The sequence below is a fragment of the Astatotilapia calliptera genome, chromosome 12, assembly GCF_900246225.1.
Source record: "Astatotilapia calliptera chromosome 12, fAstCal1.2, whole genome shotgun sequence".
Taxonomy (NCBI): domain Eukaryota; kingdom Metazoa; phylum Chordata; class Actinopteri; order Cichliformes; family Cichlidae; genus Astatotilapia; species Astatotilapia calliptera.
The window spans coordinates 35,367,705-35,388,651 of NC_039313.1; the positions used below are offsets into that span (position 1 = coordinate 35,367,705).

Consider the following 20,947-nt stretch of genomic DNA (forward strand, 5'->3'; position numbering starts at 1 on the left):
ATGTGCATTGAAGCTATATAAAAATGTAACAGTGCAAATGCAAATTCCTTGCTGAAAGTTTAACCAAAGCCATTTCCAGTAGACATGGGCTGGCATATCCAGAGCATAACCATGTATAATATCCACTGAAGTTAAAAAGAGGTGCTTTGCTACATTAAACTGCAGTGTGCCAAATAAAAAAGTCAAATATGTATTTTTCGGCCCATAAGGTGCACGGGATTATAAGACACATTAAGCGAAACAAAGCAGTCAGATAAATCAAACTTTATTAAACTCATTCTTCTTGCTTCCTCCACTTCTGTACCATTGATTCATTAATGCTGTATTCTATCACAGCTGCTCTATTCCCATGTTGTTGCAGTATATTAATCACTAACCTCGTATTGTGGATGGATTGTCTCAGTTGTTCTCCTGACTGAAGTTTGGTCCGTTTACAGCATCCTGCCATGCGATTGCATTTGTCTCTAACCATCGGGAACCCTCACGTTAACTTTTATCGAGTGGAAAAGTGTTAGCGTTCGTCCTCCAGCTTCACTGTTTATGTTATGCTAACATAGCTGTGTCGCTAGCGATCACGTAGCACATCATTATATAGCAGCTAGCCCAACTTCAGTAACTTTACAAACGTCACTGCTGTTTAGTTTCCTGTCTTCATTTATGTTGGAAGTGATAACAGAGCTGTACGTTTAAATTTTTTCAGAAATCTCTCAGTCAGAACATGCAATATCATGCTGAGGTAACTAGCGAAACTAGCGAGCTAGCTTCCGCTAACTTCCGCTAACTTCTACCTCCGTTAAATGTAATAAATTCTGTTTTCATGGATGCCTGGATGCTAAACTTTATAGTTACACCTGGTAAAGCAGCAATGCTGATCGTTTTATTAAAGATGAAAGAATTTAGACAGTTTTTAACTCTCAGTGATGCTGCAGTGTTCGTTTGACTTTGGGACCTGTAGGATTACGGAGTTTAGGACCCAGATTACTCCCAGAGTTAGGCGCACCTTAGTTCGACAAATACGACAACAACGACGGCCGCTTGCATGTTCTACAAAAAATGTGCTTTGTTGTGTATCTGACGGACAAACACCAAACCAGTTCCACATCACTGAAGTTGCAGCATTTTTACAAACCAATTCTGGTTCATCCGTTTCACTCAACGATCGGCCATGTGCGTATGAAAACATCATTTTCTTATCGTTGCCTAACATTGTACCAGTATTACCGTGAACTGTATAATATGGCCCAGCCCTAATTAACATACACATGCACAAGGAAACAGAAGGGAGCAAAGAACACAGACTGTGTGAGACAGAGAGAGCAATAACAGAAACACCAGGGGAGGTTACCTCTGCATAAATTATGATAGAAATAGACATGAACCAAAACACGAGACAGCAACTAAACTAACACTCCTGACAAAAACAAACAAACTGAAAAATCAATCTTGTCTTAATCCTGATTTAGAATAACAGACAAGAACACATTAATGATATATTAAGAGAGAACAGCTGCATGACTCGACTAGATCCAAACTCTTGTCTCTGCAGCAGATGACTCAGCCTTGATACTTTGGCTCTCACTTTCATAACTTTTAACTGCAAAGGAGACACTGTTCAGTGTCTGCAAGCTGCAAGTTCCCCGCTACTGTCGACTGCCTGAAAGCGCTTTCTGTCCAGGGACAGCAACACTTAGTGGAGGCTGTTATCAAGGCAGCAAAAATTCAATCTTACGAATGAAGAGTTGCCTGTCACATGACAAGGTTGACCTGGGATTAAATGGCTCCCATTAAAAAGATACGAGCTGCAGCTTAAAAAAAGCGCCTGGCCAGTTTGAGAGGGTCCCGTGTGTGTCCAACTGAGGACAGCCCATGTAGGGATGGATGCTCCCCGTATGGGCGCTCGGCTCCTCATCATCAGGCGAGCAGCAGGACTTAATGGCCCGGAAAACTCAGTCAAAGAGCAGTCAGGCAGGCGGGCTTTAAATACTGAGCAGTGAACAGTGGAGGCTCATGACACTCAGCTGATGTTCACAGTGCAGACCTTCACCCTCGGCTTTAAACCACCTGGCTTTTCTGTAGGAGCCCTAACTCTGCAGGCTGGACAATCATTTTAATCTAACAGTCTAAAATGTATCAGTTTATTTAAAAAAATGCTCGTTTCACTTCTTTGACATCACATAATCCATATTACTGTTTGCATTACAGCTGATCAAAAGACATCATCTTAAATGTTTTGGAGCCTTTAAACCTGACAGAATGTATGTGTCAGTCATAATTTCACACATTTCATTGAACTTTTCAATTAATATTATGCCAAGCAACAGACTAAATGCCCACTATGGCGTCCCACTTATTTAGACTTCAGAATTAGAGTACTTTAATAACCCCTAAGGTAATTATGTAACTTATCAAGTTTATAAACTACTAATCCAGATTATGGAAAGAAATCCACATCTGAAGGGAGACAAAAAATCTTTTTCTCTTTTCTTTTTACTTTGAGAGAATTTTTCCCCACAAAGTTTGAAGAATTAGTCCAAATGAAGCGTTTCAAAGCCTCCCCGTCCTGCTGTGGAAGCAGTCGCAACAAAAAGACACAACATCGAAGGGAAACCAGAACACTGAAGCTAACAGAGCCTAAGGACAGACTGCTCTTTGTTTTGGTTGTATGATTATATTTGTTCTTTTTCTCACAACACAAAGACGAGCCTTGAGCCCCCCCACATATATATATGTGTGTACAAATAGAGCCAGCACTGCTGAAACAAACCACACCTCGCTCTGCACTGTGACTGCTGCTGACAGTCCGTCACTGCCTGAGCTACTGCTATTTCACATCAAACATCTTCAGAGTCAATAATAACTTTTGCATTTTCATGAATCAGGACTATTTGTTTTCTTGTCTGTACCGTTAAATACATTTATCACTCTCACCTTGTTAATAAATAGCTGTTAAGATAATTGTTCAAAGGGATGCAGAGGATCAGAAAACACTTAAAGGCTCATTATTGGTTTGTTTTGGAACCAAACCGAGACGAGGCCACGGAGACTGTCGGGGTCAAAGGCTAATTAAGCAGAGAGAAACCTTTGCTCCGGCATTGTTAACCAATCTGTCCCCAGTGAAGATGACTGCCACAGGGGCGTGACGCAGCCCTCGTCCCTATGCTAAATCTCCATTTCGGCTACTGTGCCCCATCAGCTCACAAAATGGCCCGTCAGTCCATCGCTGGGCTGCCTGACATGATCCATCGAAGAGTTATGGATATGCAATAATGAGCTGAGGTGGCCGATCGATATTTGCAGGACTTCTCTATCATTACATTTTAAACAAGAGATTCATTGTGAGTCGACAGGGTAAGAAAAATGCCAAAGTAAAGGACACAGGAAGAGTGAAATATATTGCTGTGGATAGGAGGACGCCTCTCACGGGTGCTAAAGCTGCCAGATGTGTTTATCCGAGTCGCTCGGCTGTTTCGGAGAGCTGCCACGGCCGCGTCATTTGTCAGCCGCTGCTGATGCTCAAAACAACGCGAGGAAAGAGACTACACGAGCACCATTAAGTGGGAACGCAGCATAGTAGGAAACAACATCCAAGAAGTCGTTTATATCCGGAGAACATTTAGACATAAGTCATGTTTGCATTTTGAGATTAGCTGCGTAGAACCATCAGGTTAGAATCTAGATTAGGAGACAAAGTCATTTTTCAGTGTTTAAGAACCTGAAATGCCACCATAATACAAGACTTCATTAAAAAGGCTATTCTTATTATTAATGTTAATTAGGATATAATTTTACAAAAATATAAACACCAGTCCTAAACATATACATAACCACATCACAAATGTGAATGTCAGCTTCCTATTCTTTCTATTTAAAAGTAAAACAGGAAAAAAAAATCAGTGCACCAGGTTTTTCATTCATGAAAACAAACTCAAGGCAACCGAACGAGAACATCAGGACCTTTAATCGCTTTTAGAGTTAACTGTCTAAAGCTTTAAGATCTCAGACGATATAAGTGAAAGTACAACAGAAAACATGACAAAAATGTGTATTTTCTGAGTGAATAAGTGTCAGACATTTAGGTCTCATTATGTAACTGTGGCTCAGAAACGCTTCAGTCTGATTGTTCTGTTTGCTCACCGGGTCGAGACGCTGCCGCTAATAAAGTTCCTGAACTATAGATACAAACTAAATCTAATCCAAACGTCCCGAGCAACAAAGACTGATGCAGCACATCAAAGAAAATCAAAGATGAAACAGCAGCCAATAGGATCACATTTCATTTCCTTTTAAGCCCCTCAGAGCAGGACAATGTGTGAGAGTGTGTGTGTGTGTGTGTGTGTGTGTGTGTGTGTGTGTGTGTGTGTGTGTGTGTGTGTGTGTGTGTGTGTGTGTGTGTATAAGAGGGAAAGAGAAATAGAGAGTGAGGGGAAGAGGACATAAACTACACAGCCCTGGCCATTTAATGTCTCCACAGCCCCAGGCCTGTGTTAATGGTGGTTGTACAACGCATTACAGCGGTGCTTGTGCCCCGAGCAGACAATTACGCCGGTATTTAGCCCGTCCACGGCCCCGCGGGCTATCAGGGCACTTAGCACCACGGCAAAGTGTGGAAGACAACCTGACAGGACACGCAGGACTTTTCTGTGAGCAACGGCCGCTCAGTCAGACACGCTGATGACGGGAACACTGCGGGGACTCTCAGAAACAAACAGCAAACAAAACGTATTCTGAAAAACTGCAAAGATCACAACGTGTTTATATTCAAAGAGGTGACCCAATTAATAACCAGGGTTACTAAAATTTTAATTTGTTGTTAAAAGTGTGTGACCCAGAGTTTTCTGTTTTTTAAAGCTGGTAATTACTGAACAGTTGCATCTTTTCTTTTTCCTGTCCAATCCTGTCACTGCCCACTTTACTGACGAGTGTATTTTTAACCAAGCAAACACTTTTCTGACATCAGCCATTAAATGAAAAAACTCCGGCATTGTTAACCAGTCTGTCCCCAGTGAAGATGACAGAGGCGTGACGCAGCCCTCGTCCCATTTCAAAGTTTTCATTCATTGTGCGTTTGAACTGTAGGCTGGTTTCTATTGTTCAGGTGAACGTATGTAGCCAATAAGCATACGCATAAAGAAGTTTTCCTCTGTATTTGGAACCACAACGATCGCCCCCTGGTGTCTGATAGAAAGAATACAGGTTGAAGGCTTTTGAACCAGGAAAATACGTCCATCTTTTTGACTCTCCAAGGAGCCCAAGTGCACCTGCAGACATCCAATAGGGACATCCACTCCCAGTGACATCAGAAAGATCCATGTGTGGAGAGCATGGACTGAATTACAGCATTTAGAGCAAAAGGACAAAACAAGGAAAAACACAAGAGTCCAATTTGAACTCACATATTTTAATCTGAAGCTACAATCACAGTATGTCCCTGTTTTTTATTTACTAAACAACACCCCGGCTTTTTCCTGTGTGTCACAGAAATCTTACAGAGAGCTTTAAGCTCCATAATCAATACAAAACTTCTGCTTCCTGCAGCAACCGTTTGTTTTTGAGCCAATGAAACAACACGGAGCTGAGTGATGCTGTCAGCCTGTCAGTGACCAAGGAAATGAACTCTGGCTGCTACATGACATGAAACAGCACTCCCTCTGAAAAGGTCACCTCCTGGGTTTCAGGTACCCATTTGTTTCAGGTTTAATAAATCCAAAAGAGCGAGAGGCCCTGCCGACATCTCGGGAATGAGTGCGGCCCGAGTGTGTGTGTGTGTGTGTGTGTGTGTGTTCTTAACTCTTTTTGTATGTGAGTGTAAAGAAATCTGATCTGAAAGCAGGTAAAGCCCATTTTACACACGACACAAAGAAACTTACTAACACCAATCTCCCCGCCGTTTGTTTCCCCGCCTGTTGCACGAGGAGGAGGGGAACGCCCGAAACGCCAGACTTTATACGCAGTAACTCACGTTGGCGTACAGTAGAGTGTAGACCGAAGCAAGAAAAATCAATAGAATATCATCTAGAAAGATAGTAATGGATTTCTAACTTAATGGGCTTACACAGGTCTATCGATTAGCAGGATTAACATCTGCAATAGCTCAACAATCTGATTTGCATTTAAATGACTGCACGCCGCGCTGACACCAATATAACAAAAACAGACAAACGTACAGTCAGGCGGGCGAGGTCTAAAAACAGAGTCGGAGGAGGTGGAGGGAAAGTTGCTGACAGCTCGCAAACTTTGGGCTCTCGTGAATTTTGAAAAAGTCTACACAAGGACAAAAAAGAAAGAACATAAACACCGACGGACCGGGCGCGCGGCTGTCTCCCGTAAGACCGAAACCGCCATAACTCTTTTCGGGCAGCTCATCTGAGCCTCCTCGGATAGATCTTAGCGAGGAAGCGGGGCGGGTGTTTGCGGTTTGTGTGTGTCTATATGGAGTGATGAGGGGTGGGGGTAGCGCGAGGTGAGATGTTGGGAGGGCAGCGAAGTGGGGTGGGAGTTTGATGGACTGCACTGTCACCTCCCGCTCGGCGATTTACGGCGGCGGGGCTGCTGACGAGCGCGGGGCAGTAAACAGGCCGGCCGGGGGCGTATTTCACACAGAGCTGGCTTTTATGAAGAACACCGGGACGGCTCTACCCACAGCTCCGCCCGGACCGCCGTGACGGATGGAGAAAGACGCATGACAAGCTTCATCATTGTTTGTAAATCTTAACTGTTCCCGCTCACTAACTCCAGAAGGCAATTTTGCGGAGACAGCGGGGCCTGCGAAGGGGGAGGGCGAAGAGGGGTGGAGGAAGAAGAGGAGGAGGCGAGGAGGGGAGGGGAAAGGACAACGTGGCACTCCTGAAGGTTATTTGGATCTCTGTATTTGGCCAAATGATTAGCCTTATCCTGGGAGGGAGATAAATCTGACAGGGTGCTGCTTGGCTGCCAGGTGGAAGGGAGGGCAGCGAGGCTCCCCGCTCACAGTCATTTCCTCCTCATCGACTGATCCCGAGATGCACCAGATGCACGTTCAGCCACAGCAAAGCCGTTTCTGAAATGCAGACCTGAAACCAGGACGTATAACCCAGATTGTGTCTCTATCACCAAAAGCTAAAAATGACTGTTTGACTTTAGCTCAGTGAAAATGTCCAATTTCAAAGAGGCGTCGTTAAAGTGTTCAGTTTATTCAGTAAACAGTCCAAAATCAATATGTGAATGGAAGAAAATTAACCTCAACTATTTATTTATAAATGTAAAAACTAATTGATTACTTATTAACCTTAAATTGAGTCATTTTTTCAGTTTTTCTTGCTGGATTGCTTCTGGTTACTGCATGAAGCAAAACAAGTTATTTTATGTCAATTATTGGACTTTCTGTCTTAGAAGTAACACATTTTTTGATTAATGATTAATCGACTGCTGTTATAATAATTAAAGTTCTTGTCCAAAAGTTATCTTTAGGAAAAGAGTGGATTTCATTGATTACACTGAATATTTCTGTTTAAATACGACGACAGTAATGCTGTGACCGTTAGCTGAGACTAAGCTCACGGTACAAACGATGATGTCATTCTTAACAGGCTGGTCCATGATGAAGCGATCTGATCTGCAGTAAAAATACATTTCACCCTGTTTCTGTTGTGCATCCCTCTAAAGAAAAACAAGTTATGAACCCGACCATCCATTTTCCTAAGTGCTTGTCAGAAAGCAGGAGCCTATTTCAGCTGCTGTGGAGCGAGGGGGGGGGGGGGGGGGTCGCTGGTCTGTTTCAGGGGTAGCACACGAGTCACACCTATGACCAGTTCAGAACCACTAAGTTTAACGTGTCTTTGGACTGTGGGAGGAAGAAGAGAACTGTAGAAGAGTGAGCAGACATACAAGTCTGTAAAGGTCTCGGCCGGGCGGTGGATTTGGAATCAGGACCTTCCTGATGTGAGGCCACAGTAGTAACCGCTGCACCCCTGTGCACCTGAAGGGATGAACCAGAACCATGGCTGTGAACTGAGGTCCAAACCAAACTGTCACAGGACACAGACGTTTTCTCTTCCTCATCATTTGAACTCCAAATGAGCAAAACTCCAAATCAGAAACATGATTTTACACCAAAACAACAAAGAAAACCAGCAGTCACCTGCACCTTGCATCACATCTCTTTATTACAAGCCTTTATTTCCAGTCTAACGACGGCCAACTTCACTTCCATCAACATCAAGTTTTCATGTTCTCAGGAAGTGGCAGATAAAAAACATTTTTTATCTGCCACTTCCTGAGCCTCTGATGATGGAGTTGTGTATAAAAGTGTTTATAATCCTGAAACGGTTGATGCAGTTGTTGAAGCCAAGCTGAAAGTGTTCACTTCTTGGCAGTTTCAGTTGACATGCACACAGAGCCAAAGCTACAAAAATGGTCATTGTCCAAAAACTTGCTGATAAGATGTGAACGAGCCTCAGCAGACATCAAGGCCGCGGCCTGACACATGCACGCTGCCGTTTACAGAAGCACAGGAGTGATCTAACAGCCGACATATTAAACGCAGCCTTGTCTGCAGAAACACGCTTTATCTTCCAGCTCTGGGAGACACGGCGCACACCCACACACCAAGTTTGGTTGTGTCTGAACTAAGCAAGCATGATGACAATAAGCTGAGTCAAGGAAAAACATTCTCCACCCAACAGGCCTCCCTTTTAAACGCTTAGTTATTCCTTCTGAGAACCACATTATCAGAGCCTGTGCAGCAGTAGCTGCAGTATTAGCCCACAGCAGACCCCACTCACCCCACCGATGGAAGCAGATATCCTTCATCCTTCTTCCTGTTAGTGAGTCTGTTCCTGTGTTTTTATTATAATGCGCCATCATCTGATTAACAGCAAACACGTGTCAAGTGTTTCAACATCCAATATTCCCTAATTGGAATTCTGCCGGGTGGATGGGAGTGAACATTTTGAAAACACTGGTTTTTGTACCCGAGGAAGGTCGGCTGAAGTGAAACATGATTTAATAAAATATGAGAAACGAGACAGCGTGGGGAGGTTCTCGGTTTATCTTTACTGTAGCACTGATTTTACCTTTTTACAATAAAATGAAGATCTAAACAAGCAAACGATAACATCTGATGGAGACTAATTTATTAGTCAATAGTCTGGGCTAGCAACCTCCTTTCCTCGCATGCTAACCAACAGTTTAACGCAAAAACAGCACTTCAGATGAGTGTTTTATGTCCCTGATGTGTTGGAGGAGAACAGGTACCTGGGCTGAGACAAGCAGGCTCTGTTTCCTGTGGCAGCTCAGATGCTTCAAGCAAAATCACATTTGTAAGAGAGTAGTGCAGATGTCACCAGGACGAACACTTAAAATCCTGAAAACGCCATCAATGTTGTTTCTGTTCTGTAGTGTTTGTACTGAGGTGCAGGGACAAGTGTTCAAGTCTGTCCTTACAGCTGAATCAGAAGAAGGAAGTGCACAAGCACAGGAAAAACAACACAGCTCAAAGACCTGCATCCAGAATTTGTGCTGCACGAGTTCATGATTCCCTGAGATGCACATTTTTGTGTGAGACAGCACAGTGTCGATGTGGAATCAATCAAAATGTTTGCAGCAGCTAACATTAAACACATAAAGTAACTGTAACGTTAGCAGTGTACTCACAGTCTCTGTCATTTCGAATAAACCATCAACCTTCGTGTCAGTGTTAAATGACAGCTCTTCTTTGCACTGCTCTGTGCCTCCCTCTGCTATACTGAGCCACTTTAATGTCTTTGGGGATCTGCTGTGCTGTTTTTATTACATTCAGTAAGCCACCAAGGCCGTTTCTGTATCTTTAAAAACACATAAGCTCATTTAATTTCTAAAGTTTAGAAGCTAAAAATTCGATTAATTAAAAAAAACGTCTCCAGGTATATATGCAAGTACACGCTTCCTGATGAGAGAAACCACAGTAAAGGTGAAAGAACCGACTGAGGCAGGCTGATCCTCTGCCTCTAACTGCGGGGCCACCCACAGAGAGCGTTGTTATCTTGTAATGGAGCATGGCGATTCACAGCAGGGGGCTGACGTGGGACCCCCACAGGAAAAGGACAGGTGAAAGTCATAAACAAATACAGACACAAGGAGAGACGTGGGGGTCTTTAGGTTTGCGATGCTGGTGCTGTCAGCGCTCCGATTCATTGAAAGAAGGATATTTATGTTGTACTGTTGATGCGCTTCCCCTATATCCTTTATATATGAGCAATAACATACAATACAACCTTCATCTTTAGTTCCTTAAAAATAAAACAAACCCAGTTTTTAGATGTAAGCACGAAGGGAACTGAGTGTTATATTCACAGTGTTAAAAATCTCTGCAACCAAGGTGCGTCTATGACTCATTTTCATTCATTTCCTATCATTAGTTATTATTAATCTCTGGCTCTCCTCCTCTGCGTGCCTTATGTCTCCCTTTCCTTCACACCAGCTGTCTTCCTGTTAAAAGTCAGTTTTTCCTTCCCACTGTTGCCAAGTGCAAGGAAGGAAAAATGGATTATCCTGTGCCAAAGAGTGCCAGAAATAGTTAAAAGAAAACTTGATTTTAATTTAAGGCTTTATAGAAGTGAATCTCTGCAATGTGCAAAGGTTTATATGAGACAAACACACGAGGAAAGAGGAAAAAGAGATTTTTTTTATGCTAATTGCTACAGAATTTATGTAACCTACAGGTTTATGATTCTACATATATCTGAGGATCACAAAAATGAGGCAGGTGTGGATTAGAACAGCCCAGATCTGTACAGGTAACAGGTGTGAAAGAAAACGCCGATAATCATGAAACAGATCCAGAAGACGACCGTCCAACAGTCTGAGTTTAACACTGACTCAGACGCAGCTCCATCACAGGAACTCAGAGAGACACCTTCTGTCAGGGTGTGTGGAGACAAATGAACAAAGACTGAGCACTCAACGCAACAACAGCACCAACAATCACAAAACAAACGACACAAAAGGCAGACACTTCAAATTAAAACAGGAACAAAAACAGTCCGAGATCCTTGGAGGGAACAGAAACTACAACAAATAATAAAAATCATAACACAAAATCAAGACATCAAACCCTCAATGCCTCAGTCAAACCAGCCTTTGCACTCCCACTGTGCTCATGCAAATGTGAACCTCTGCATGCTGCAGTCCTCTGTTACTAACAAGTTTATCTGAGAGTTGTTAAGATTATGTCGTGTGCTCTCTGAACACATTTAAATCTAATAACGACGTCCACTGCAGAGCCAGAATCCTGATCTGAAGCTTATCCTGCCTGAAAACCATCAAACAGCAAATCCTTTAAATGTCCTTAATTTCCATTTGGCCTTATTAGTCGAGCAGCCTCCCTCTATCTCTTCTGCTTTATGCTGGATCTTCTCTCTTATCATGCACTTACATGCAGTCTTTACAAATTCCAAAAACACTGTGCTGAACATGTGAAGCAACACACACACAATCTGATGAGCCCACATTCACAGGCATGAGAAAGGCACAAAATCCAAGCCACCTCCGTCAGCAGCTACGTTAAGAAGAGATCAGCGTCTGAGATTGGCAAGTGCCAGAAATCGAGAGCTGCAGAGATCAGGGGATCAAATCTACTTCATCTTTAAACATGCCAAAAAGAAACAGAGCAGTACTGTTTTTAACTTTGTAGCTTCAGAAACGCTCGGGTCAGACCTGCTTTCACAGAACTGCATCAGAAGCAGGAAGGAAAAAAGTTTAGTCAAAGTAAAAAGTGCATTTTATGGCGCTCTGGATTCGAGTGCAATCCTCCCTTCCATGTACTGTTGATAAAGTCTGGGTAAAGGTTTATGGAGCCTGAGAAGTGTGTTGTTGTGTGTCACTCACAGGCTGCCATGGTCTCAGAGCAGCTGTTATTGCTGTCATCCAGGCTAAAGAAGGGTGGCACACAGGTGGTGGAGCCCAGGCCCTGAGTCAGGTAGGTGGCTGCTGGGTAGTAGGAGTGCATGCGGTACTGAGACGACACGTTGTGGCTGGGCAGGCGGCCATCGCCATGAGGCATCTGCTTTATGCAAGTAAAACACAAAGACAGGCACTTTTAGATTGAAAACATACAAACACTGCATGCTGTGGATAAACAGCAAAGCTCCAGAAAGTGGAGGCCTGGAGGTCCTCCTTAATCCACCAAAGATCTGAATTAAGGTCAGTCTTCATATTTAGGAGCTGACCCATGGTTGAAGGTGTGGTATGAGGATTAAATAGCTCTCCATAAAAGTTCATGTTGGGGTCCCCGCTGGGCAGAAACAAAACCATCATATGACAAGATGACGACAGAAACAACACGAGACTAGAAACAAAATGTTTTAATTATCGGATATTAAATATGATATTAAATATATATTTTTTGCCTCCAGACAAACAAAACCTAAACAGATCTGTAACATTTGTTGTGTGCAGTTATTTATCTGCTTGTTTACTCTTGGATCAGCTGGTTGTTGGTTCCAAACATGTTTGTTGCTATTGGGGAAGTTGCAGAGCGCCCTCTGGTGGACAAACTATACAACATCACTCATAACAGAGTTGAAGGGTGTTTCTGTCGCTTCTTTTTAATTGTTTGTTATAAATGCGATAATGACAGATTAGCAAACAGCTAAAATTAACATCAGTCTACATTTGGTTTTGCTAACGACAAAAATGTCCTGATCTTAAATGCTCACACTGAAATCTTAGCTGCACACAAGGGGATTTCTTTCTGAGGTGTTTGAATAGTTTCCGTCTGAGCTGATATCTTGGTAGCTACATGATGAATTAAAAAACTGAGCTTAAAGACACGCTGATAAAAACTGGAGATTTTCATGGGAACTGTTCAAAAGAACAAAGAACTGTTCCGGCTTTAAAAAGTCTTTCCTGTGACTTTTGCTCTGTGAGTCAAACACCAGCCGTTGGTTCAACAGAGGCTATGCGCCTTACTGGGGTCACATGATCTTAAGATCTGCACTTTAAATAAAGGTTTTATATAAAATACAGTTTATTTCCTGCAGCTCTGTGAGGTTACAGTGGTTTACACTGGCTTTATGACTTTCATCAGAACATCAGAGCCCGCTAACACCACCACTGGATATATTTATAATACAATATAAACGCCGCTGTTGTGTGAGTCCACTCACAGATTCTGACTGTAAAATCCTTCATCACATACATCAGATTTTCACAGGCAACACTTTAACAACTCGGAGTGACAGAAAGAAATACAGCCGTAAAATAATATATGACAGAAAATTAGCAGTGTGTGATTTCACAGGCCCGCGGCTTGTTCTCAAAATGGGCAGCAACACCCAGAGCTGGCTTTCCTCAGTCCTCTGAAAACTTTAAAACGAGCTGTCTACTCAGCAGCAAGGCCGCCTCGCTGAGGGTTTTCAATTTCATTTTTATGGAATTTGATTTCTGTCAGGCTGTAATACGTCACCCGTATTGTCCACACCATCGGTTCTGCGACAGCTTTATAAACTGTTATTTAAGCTACACTCGGCTCCTGTATTAGGCCGTGAAAAATACAATACAGATTGGAACTGGAGTCTTGAAAGTGCACCGCGCTGATGGTTAAGCGGGACACACGGAGCACCAAACAAAACTGGCAAAGTTGCTCGCCGAGGCTGAGTTTTTCCATACGTTTACATCCAGAGGCGGCGAGCACATCCCCGGGTTCAGCACGATGCCACAGTGTGTAGCTAACTGTCCACATCATCTGACCTGTCATCAAGTCAGGTGATAGTTTGTGCCACTTTGTAAAAAGCAGGACTTTAAATTAGCTCAGTGTTGGTGTTCTCACACAAAGAGACAAATGGTGTTCAAACATATTTTCCCCACAGATGATTAATAAACCTTCGACAGCAGCTGGATCCACCAGCCACCAATCAGGCTTTCACAAAGCTGTGGGGGGTTATGGAGCGATAAATGGGAAGCTGAAGCTGGAAGCAACACCAACGAAGAAGTCAGGAGAAATGATCACAAACAGGTTCAAAATGTGTCGGTTAAAATAATGAAAGCAGCTCAAAACACCCAGATGATAACAGCTGCCTGGGATGTCCTTCAGACACGCGACCATAATCAGGCTGGTTATTCACACCGACCACGTGGTTATGCCCGGAGAAATCTGAATACCACTGCTTTATCAGATTATTTCCAGTTTACTGTGTTTTTCTGTGAACAGTGTAGGTTTTCATTCCAAAATAAATAAACTGTGTGTGTCCTCGTCAGTCAAAGTGCAGCTTCACCCTAACACGCTCACCTAAAGCATCAAACTTTGGAAACAGAAACAAAAACATGTCCTTCAGTGATAAGAGTTAAATTAAGTCACACAGTCAAGCTTAACTTTAATTCCAGGCTGATCAGCTGATCGCAGTGCCAGCTGATACCCTTCTTCTATCTTACTGATGAATCTAATAAAGTGTCCGATTAACCTGCAGTAACGTCTCCACGGCTGCCTTCAGTCATGCTGGTTTGCAGCCCGCTATCATTCTCACTGGTGCTCGCTCAGGTCTGTGCAGAGGTCGCGCTGCTGTTTCTTAATCTTTTCCACATGCACGCATGAAACTTTTTTTTTGCAGTAATTTAACCCGTTATTGTACTAAATTCAGTAACGCCATTACAGGTACAAATGTGCTGCTGTTTGTATTGCAAATCTTTAATGATCTGCATGAAGGATGAGCAGGAAAAATCAAAGCGCCTTTTTTTCTGCACACTTGTGCCTGAATCAGCTGACTCCAGTTCAAGTGGAGGGAAGGAAGCTGGATGGTGTAGTGGTAAGACTACACACCTTTGGAACGAGAGTCACAAGCTTGATTCCCACCCGGTATCCAGTAAGGGTCCTGGCTAGACCCCCCACGCAAAAAAACCCCCAAAACTCCCGCAGCTATGTCTGCAGCCTGTCTGCAGCTTGGACACAAGAATTTCACTACATGTTGTACTCTGTATAAAGGTGTTTGTTTGTTAAAGGAAAGGAGGCATGGTTCTCAAAGCGTGGTCTGCAGGCCAGCAGCAGCCCTCAGTAACAGTCTGCAGGCCTGTAAGCGAATGAAGAAACTGCTGCTCAGTTTTTACTGCAAAGCGCAGTTTAACATCAAAGCAGCATTTCTTTAAAATATTACGAGTTCTGTGGTCAAGACTAAAATATAACAAGGGCCACTGCTACAAACTGGACGTGCACATGTGTCTCAATATCAGCCTGTCGGGTCAGGCGTGCAGCATCGGCTCTCCTGTGGTCCTGCTTCAGCAGTGGACAGATCACGTGTGCAGTTTTTGCCTTATTTGCACTCAGTCTGGAGAACACCTGGATGTACCAACCAAAGCGATTTAAACAAGGCACATGTCAGACAGCACTGATATTAATATTGAAATAAATGGCGAGTGAAGAGAAAGCCACCATTATCACCATGACATCAGTAACAACTTGTGCCAAACGTGTAAGACGGCCGTACGCTGCGGTTTGCTCACAGACCTACAGTGCCTCCTCTGAACCACCCAGATAAGTTGCTGAGTCCTTAAGGAGGGGCTTCCTTACCTCCCTGAGAGGGCCTGTCTTCTTATCTGGCACCATCTCCTGTCTGGAAGCTCTACACTACCCTTATATTATCACCATCCACCTGCATGACAGCCAAGCATCACTGAGTGCACAGGAGAAAAGGAGGAGGCAGATGGCCTTCCACTGATAAAGACCACATTGTTTCCTCTGGTGTTACAGTGGGAAGAGCTCAGGACCTGCGCATCACTTTATTATGACGCATTAGCTTAATGATTTTAAGGGAAATGCATATTTCACCTCAGTCATGAGTGAGGCGTTAAGAAGTGCCAACAAAACATAAAAACAGAACAGACGAAAACAAACTGGCAAAAAGCAGATGCAGAAATATAAAAAATAACAAAGTTTGACTTGAAACTTGTTGTTCGTAACTTTCATGGATAGAATTTCCAGGCGCAGCAAAGTGTGGCCGGCGGTTTCTGGCTTGGTGGCCTCGGGATCACCTCTGTGCTTTCTGCCGATCTTCTGGCTTTATCAGGAAGTGACCTCTCGCTTAAACTGGAGGGTTTGCAGCCAAGCGTGAAACAGCTGGCAAGAAAAGTCAGAGGCCACAAAATGGTGTGTTTGGGAGGAGTTCAAGTATCTGTGGGTCGGGTTCACAAGTGGGTGGAGAGAGGAGCAGGAGTCAGCGGGGATCTGAACGCTGTACCCATCTTTACGGTGAAGAGAGCTGAGCGTGAAATCAAAGCTGTCGATTTACTGCTCCGTCTACGTTCCCGCCCTCGCCTACGGTCGTGGATGCAAGCAGTGGTACCAAACAAACATTTGTGGTTGTTTGTTTCTTTTGTACACTTGAACACTACAGTGACCCTCCAATGAGACGACACTGCCAGCAGGGGCCCACAGCTCATTTAAGAGTGAACCCTGTTCCATCCAGCAGTAGTTGTAGTTCGTCACCTGAGAGGGACTCCGAGTAAAGCTGCTACTCTTCTATAAGGAAACCAGATGAGGTGGTTTGGGCATCGTAGGAATCATAGTCCTACCAGTAGGAGAGCACAGGAAGACCTCGGGCACACTGGTCAGATTATGTTTCTCAGCCAGCTTGGTGACACCTCAGCGCTCGAGGAGGTCCCTGCTTAGACTGCTGCCTCTCAGATCAGCAGCAGAATATGGATGCATGGCTGAAAACCAGTGTTTAAATTAAAAAATGTATATGAGCCACCAAGATTATTCTGACCGTGAGCCCACGACTACAGCAACAAGGTGAACTGTACAGATTTTTCTCCTGTTACACACTTTGTCAGGAGTTTCCTGCCTCACAGTGAAGAAAACCATTTATTTCTTAGTTCTGGAAGTTTCATAGTAGATCCATCCACAGTTAATGATGATTCGCCTTTGCCATCACCTCTGTCAGCATCAACAGATTTATAGATGTGCATAGTGTCATTTATGCACTCACAATGAGATGTTGTATTTATAAAGGGACACCTTGAGAAAAACCCCAACGAATGAAAAGTTAAAGGCTGTTGGGCTTGCATTGACTCAGGCGTGCTCTCTGCATCGTGCAGAAACAGGACGGCGATAACTGCTTTGCATCAAATATGGAGACAAAATCTAAAGTGAGCAACTCAAGGACTCGCTTCAGTTTGGGATACTAAAATCTGAATGCAGCTCACTGAACTGGAGGTTTAGGACGGGTAAAGGAGACACACAACGGTTTCCTTCTTTCTTTCTCTTTAACCAAATGTTAAAATCAGGCAATGAACTATTTCATCCCACCTTTCTACTTACAGATATTATTTATTGAGTGTTTGCTGCTCTAAAACTCATCTTCATTAAATCAGCTCCTCGTGCAAATACAAAAAAATCTGCCTCTGATATTGAATAACCACAGCACGTAGCCCTCTCAACCTGACAACTTCACTGAAAATATCATAAATCACAAAAGCGGATGGCCAAATTATGCTAAAGAGCGCTAACTGATTAGCATTAATGTGCTGGCTTTCTCCCTCGGGCGCTGAGGCATAGCGGTGTGTTCCTCTGCCGACAGACAATACCATTAACCTTTGCAATTCAGGCTCTGCTGTGCGCGGGCAGGATCGCGGAGGCAGTGACCCCAAAAGTAGACGTTGCTACTGGGGCAACTGAGAGAGAAGGAGGGGGCGGAGAGAGGGGTACAAATGTTCTTCATAAAAACACAAACGCAGGAGAGTTATAGATCTAATCTGCTCCATGCATAAGCTTAGTGTGTGTGTGTGTGTGTGTGTGTGTGTGTGTGTGTGTGTGTGTGTGTGTGTGTGTGCCCTGCTCTCTCTTTTACCATCAGCGCTGACTTTTTTCAATTGAGTTGTGACCTGGGTGTAACCACGTATACGGTTATATGAGTACAGGACACGCTGATGCATCACTGACGGAGCTCGGTTACATTTCCTGAACACAGACGTCGAACCTTCTCCATCAGGACACGTTCAAGTTCCTCATCAGTCTCATACATGAACACTGTCCCTCATTTAGTCCTTTAAACTGTTCTGACAGACATCGTTCATCAGGCGGCTTCTGTTAGAAATCAGCTGGGGCTGTTTTCAAATGTAATGTGATTACAATAAGCAAACATACAGCAACATCAGAGCTTTTATTTCTATTTTGTTCTGAAATCTGTTCACTTTTCTTCACTTTCCACAGCAGGTTTGCTTGTTTTGGTTTACTCGTTAAGAGCTTTGGGTTCAGCTTTGTTAGTTTCAGTGTTGGGTTCAATGTTTTTAGTCGTGGAGTAAATTTCCACTAATCAACCGAACAACTACTACTGTTACAACCAGAGGTGTGGACTCGAGTCACATGACTTGGACTCGAGTCATTAATTTTATGACTTTAGACTTGACTTGAAAAAATGTTCTAAGACTTGTGACTTGACTTGGACTTTTACACCAATGACTTGGACTTGAATTGGACTTGAACCGGTTTACTTGAAAAGACTTGATATTTTACCCCAAATATAAAATTTAACATGCATATTATATAGAGATTGAAAATGTGACGTCATTCACGGGTAGAACCGCAAAGGATTCTGGGAACTCGTGGCAAGCGGTACTAGCGCACGCAGGCTTTCAATTAAAATCAGTTATACAGCGATAAAAAGAAACACAAAAATGTCAAGAAGCTGTTGTATTATTAACTGCAATAGCCGGTCGCATGACAGCCACGGGAAGCCGACGGGTAAAGAGATCGGTTGTTATCGGATTACGTCGTTGAAGAGAAATTGTTCGAGCCATGTTTCCGAAGTGACAAAGAGGCGACGGATGGCCTGGATTGCAGCCATTCAAAGATCAAATATAACGTCCCAGAACCCTCCAGCTCACAGGTTAGTCTGCTCCAAGCATTTACACAAAGGTCAGTCTGCTGTTGTAGTTAATGCGTCATTTTTCTTAACATAATTGGTGATATAGGTTACAAGCAAGTCTGGCGCTGAACAGAAATTGTCGCGCTATGCTCCTTTGTTTATTGTGCATAAATAGTGAATTGTCCTGACACAATATTGCGTTTCACTTCTGTTATTATGGTACATTAACAAAAACATATACTTTTATTCACAGGATAAAACAGGTTTTTTGTATCACTAATTGTCCAGTACGATTACAGCATACAGTATTATTGTCACTGCTACATTTCTGTGATGCTACCAGAAATTATTTCCACTACTAATTAATTACCGTTGAGCTCAAAGGTCCTATTAATAAACGGTTAACGAATGTGTATTTATGATGACGATTTGTGAGACTGGTAAACTTATGATGTGTACGATGGTCTTTCGTTCTACACGGTGCATTTCAAGGTCCTGCACCCATCCGTCGGTAAACTGTACCTGGGCTTGTTGCAGTGACCGGAAGTTACTAAACTTCATGAGTGTGTGCACTCACTCCAAGAACCGTATAATTATAAATATGCATATAAATATGCTAAGATGAGATAGCTGACTTCATCTAACTAGCAAATGTTGTCCAGGCTACGTTGGTGATGCAGTTTTTTTTAATGTGTATGATATTTTTGTCATGTGATTTTAAAGCCGGTCCTACAACCGCATCCAAGAATAACATGCAGCTTATCTCAGAACTGTCGGTGAAAATTATTCTTGGAGCTAGGTTTAATTGAGCTGCATTTTAAAGAGGTGCAATTTCACAATTTGTGTATATTTTCTAAGTTCACTATTTTGTATGTGTTGAGAAAAACACAGATTTAAAATTACATGGTCTAATATTTACATTTAGCATAACTGCAACATTATTTTTTCGTTTGTTTTTTTTAAAGACTCGAAAGGACTTGAAATTCAAAGTTTCAGACTTGTGACTTGACTCGGACTTTTACACCAGTGACTTGAGACTCGACTCTGACTTGCCTGACATTACTTGAGACTTGACTTGAGACTTGAGGATAAAGACTTGAGACTTACTTGAGACTTGCAAAACAATGACTTGGTCCCACCTCTGGTTACAACTACTTTCCTCAGTTTATATACACTAACTTATTGGAAGTTACACGTCTACTTTTTAATGCACAGGTACGACACACAATCTGCACTTTTCTAATTATTCTAAATATTCTTAACTATTTAAACTTTCATATCCTGCTCTGTTTGCACACTACAGCTGGGTTTGCCATTTATCTGTACTTTAATTTTAATAACAGCACAGAACTGTTTTGGTAACGATTGTCCATGATGGAAATATGTAACAATTTTGTGTGTCTCCGTCCTGTGTCCTCTTCTGCTTGTATAGGTGTTTTTTTGCTGCCTTTAGAACCAAATTTCCCCTGCGGGACAATTAAAGGATTATTCTATTCTATTCTATTCTATACATAAGTTCAGAGCAGTTATCTGGATACAAACACTTTGTGAATGCAGTTAATTTGCAGCCATCCAAAGTCTAGAGTTGATTTTTATTTTTCACAGCTGGTTTCTGTTTTTAGACACCTTTAGTTCACTAAAGTATCCTTAAAGATGATTTAACACTGGATTGATTTTCATCGCTTTTCTTTTGACCGAGCAGTAAACATCCAGTATAATCAGCCCCAAATTCATTTCAGTGATTTAAACAGAGGTCTGTACTTGAGCGCAGTAAGAGCGAGGCAGCGGACCTGGAGTCAGAAACTGGACACATCTTTATCCTCTGGGTTTGCAGGACTGTAACATACTATAAAGTGACCACTAAGGCAAGCACGTCAAACTCATTTTATATGGTAGGCCCACTCTGAGCTTCAGGGGGCGGGACCAGTGAAACTCTGCGTTCTGTCAGTGTAAAGAAGTCTAACTGCACCCTCAGAAACCCCAAAGTGAGAAAGTTCAACTTTAGCTCATCTCAGATACATGACGGTATAATCAACACGACTCTTTGGGCTTAAACTGTAAGAAATTAATTCTTGTGAATTAAAAAAGAAACATTTTCATATTAAACACTGAAAAAACTAAACTTTTCTGTCACGTAA

The 20,947-nt window shown here is 42.8% G+C and overlaps 1 protein-coding gene across 2 annotated transcripts in view; it reads right to left on the reverse strand.

The window, feature by feature from the left end:
- Positions 1 to 20,947, reverse strand: part of dmrt1 (doublesex and mab-3 related transcription factor 1) — a 37,683-nt gene that overhangs the window by 8,615 nt on the left and 8,121 nt on the right. Inside the window, exon 4 of one of the 2 annotated variants that reach the window (XM_026187525.1) lies at positions 11,842 to 12,016. In XM_026187525.1, the coding sequence (XP_026043310.1) occupies positions 11,842 to 12,016 (175 nt within the window). Of the gene's footprint in view, positions 1 to 11,841; positions 12,020 to 20,947 lie in introns of both variants that reach the window. The other variant, XM_026187523.1, reaches the window with a different exon arrangement.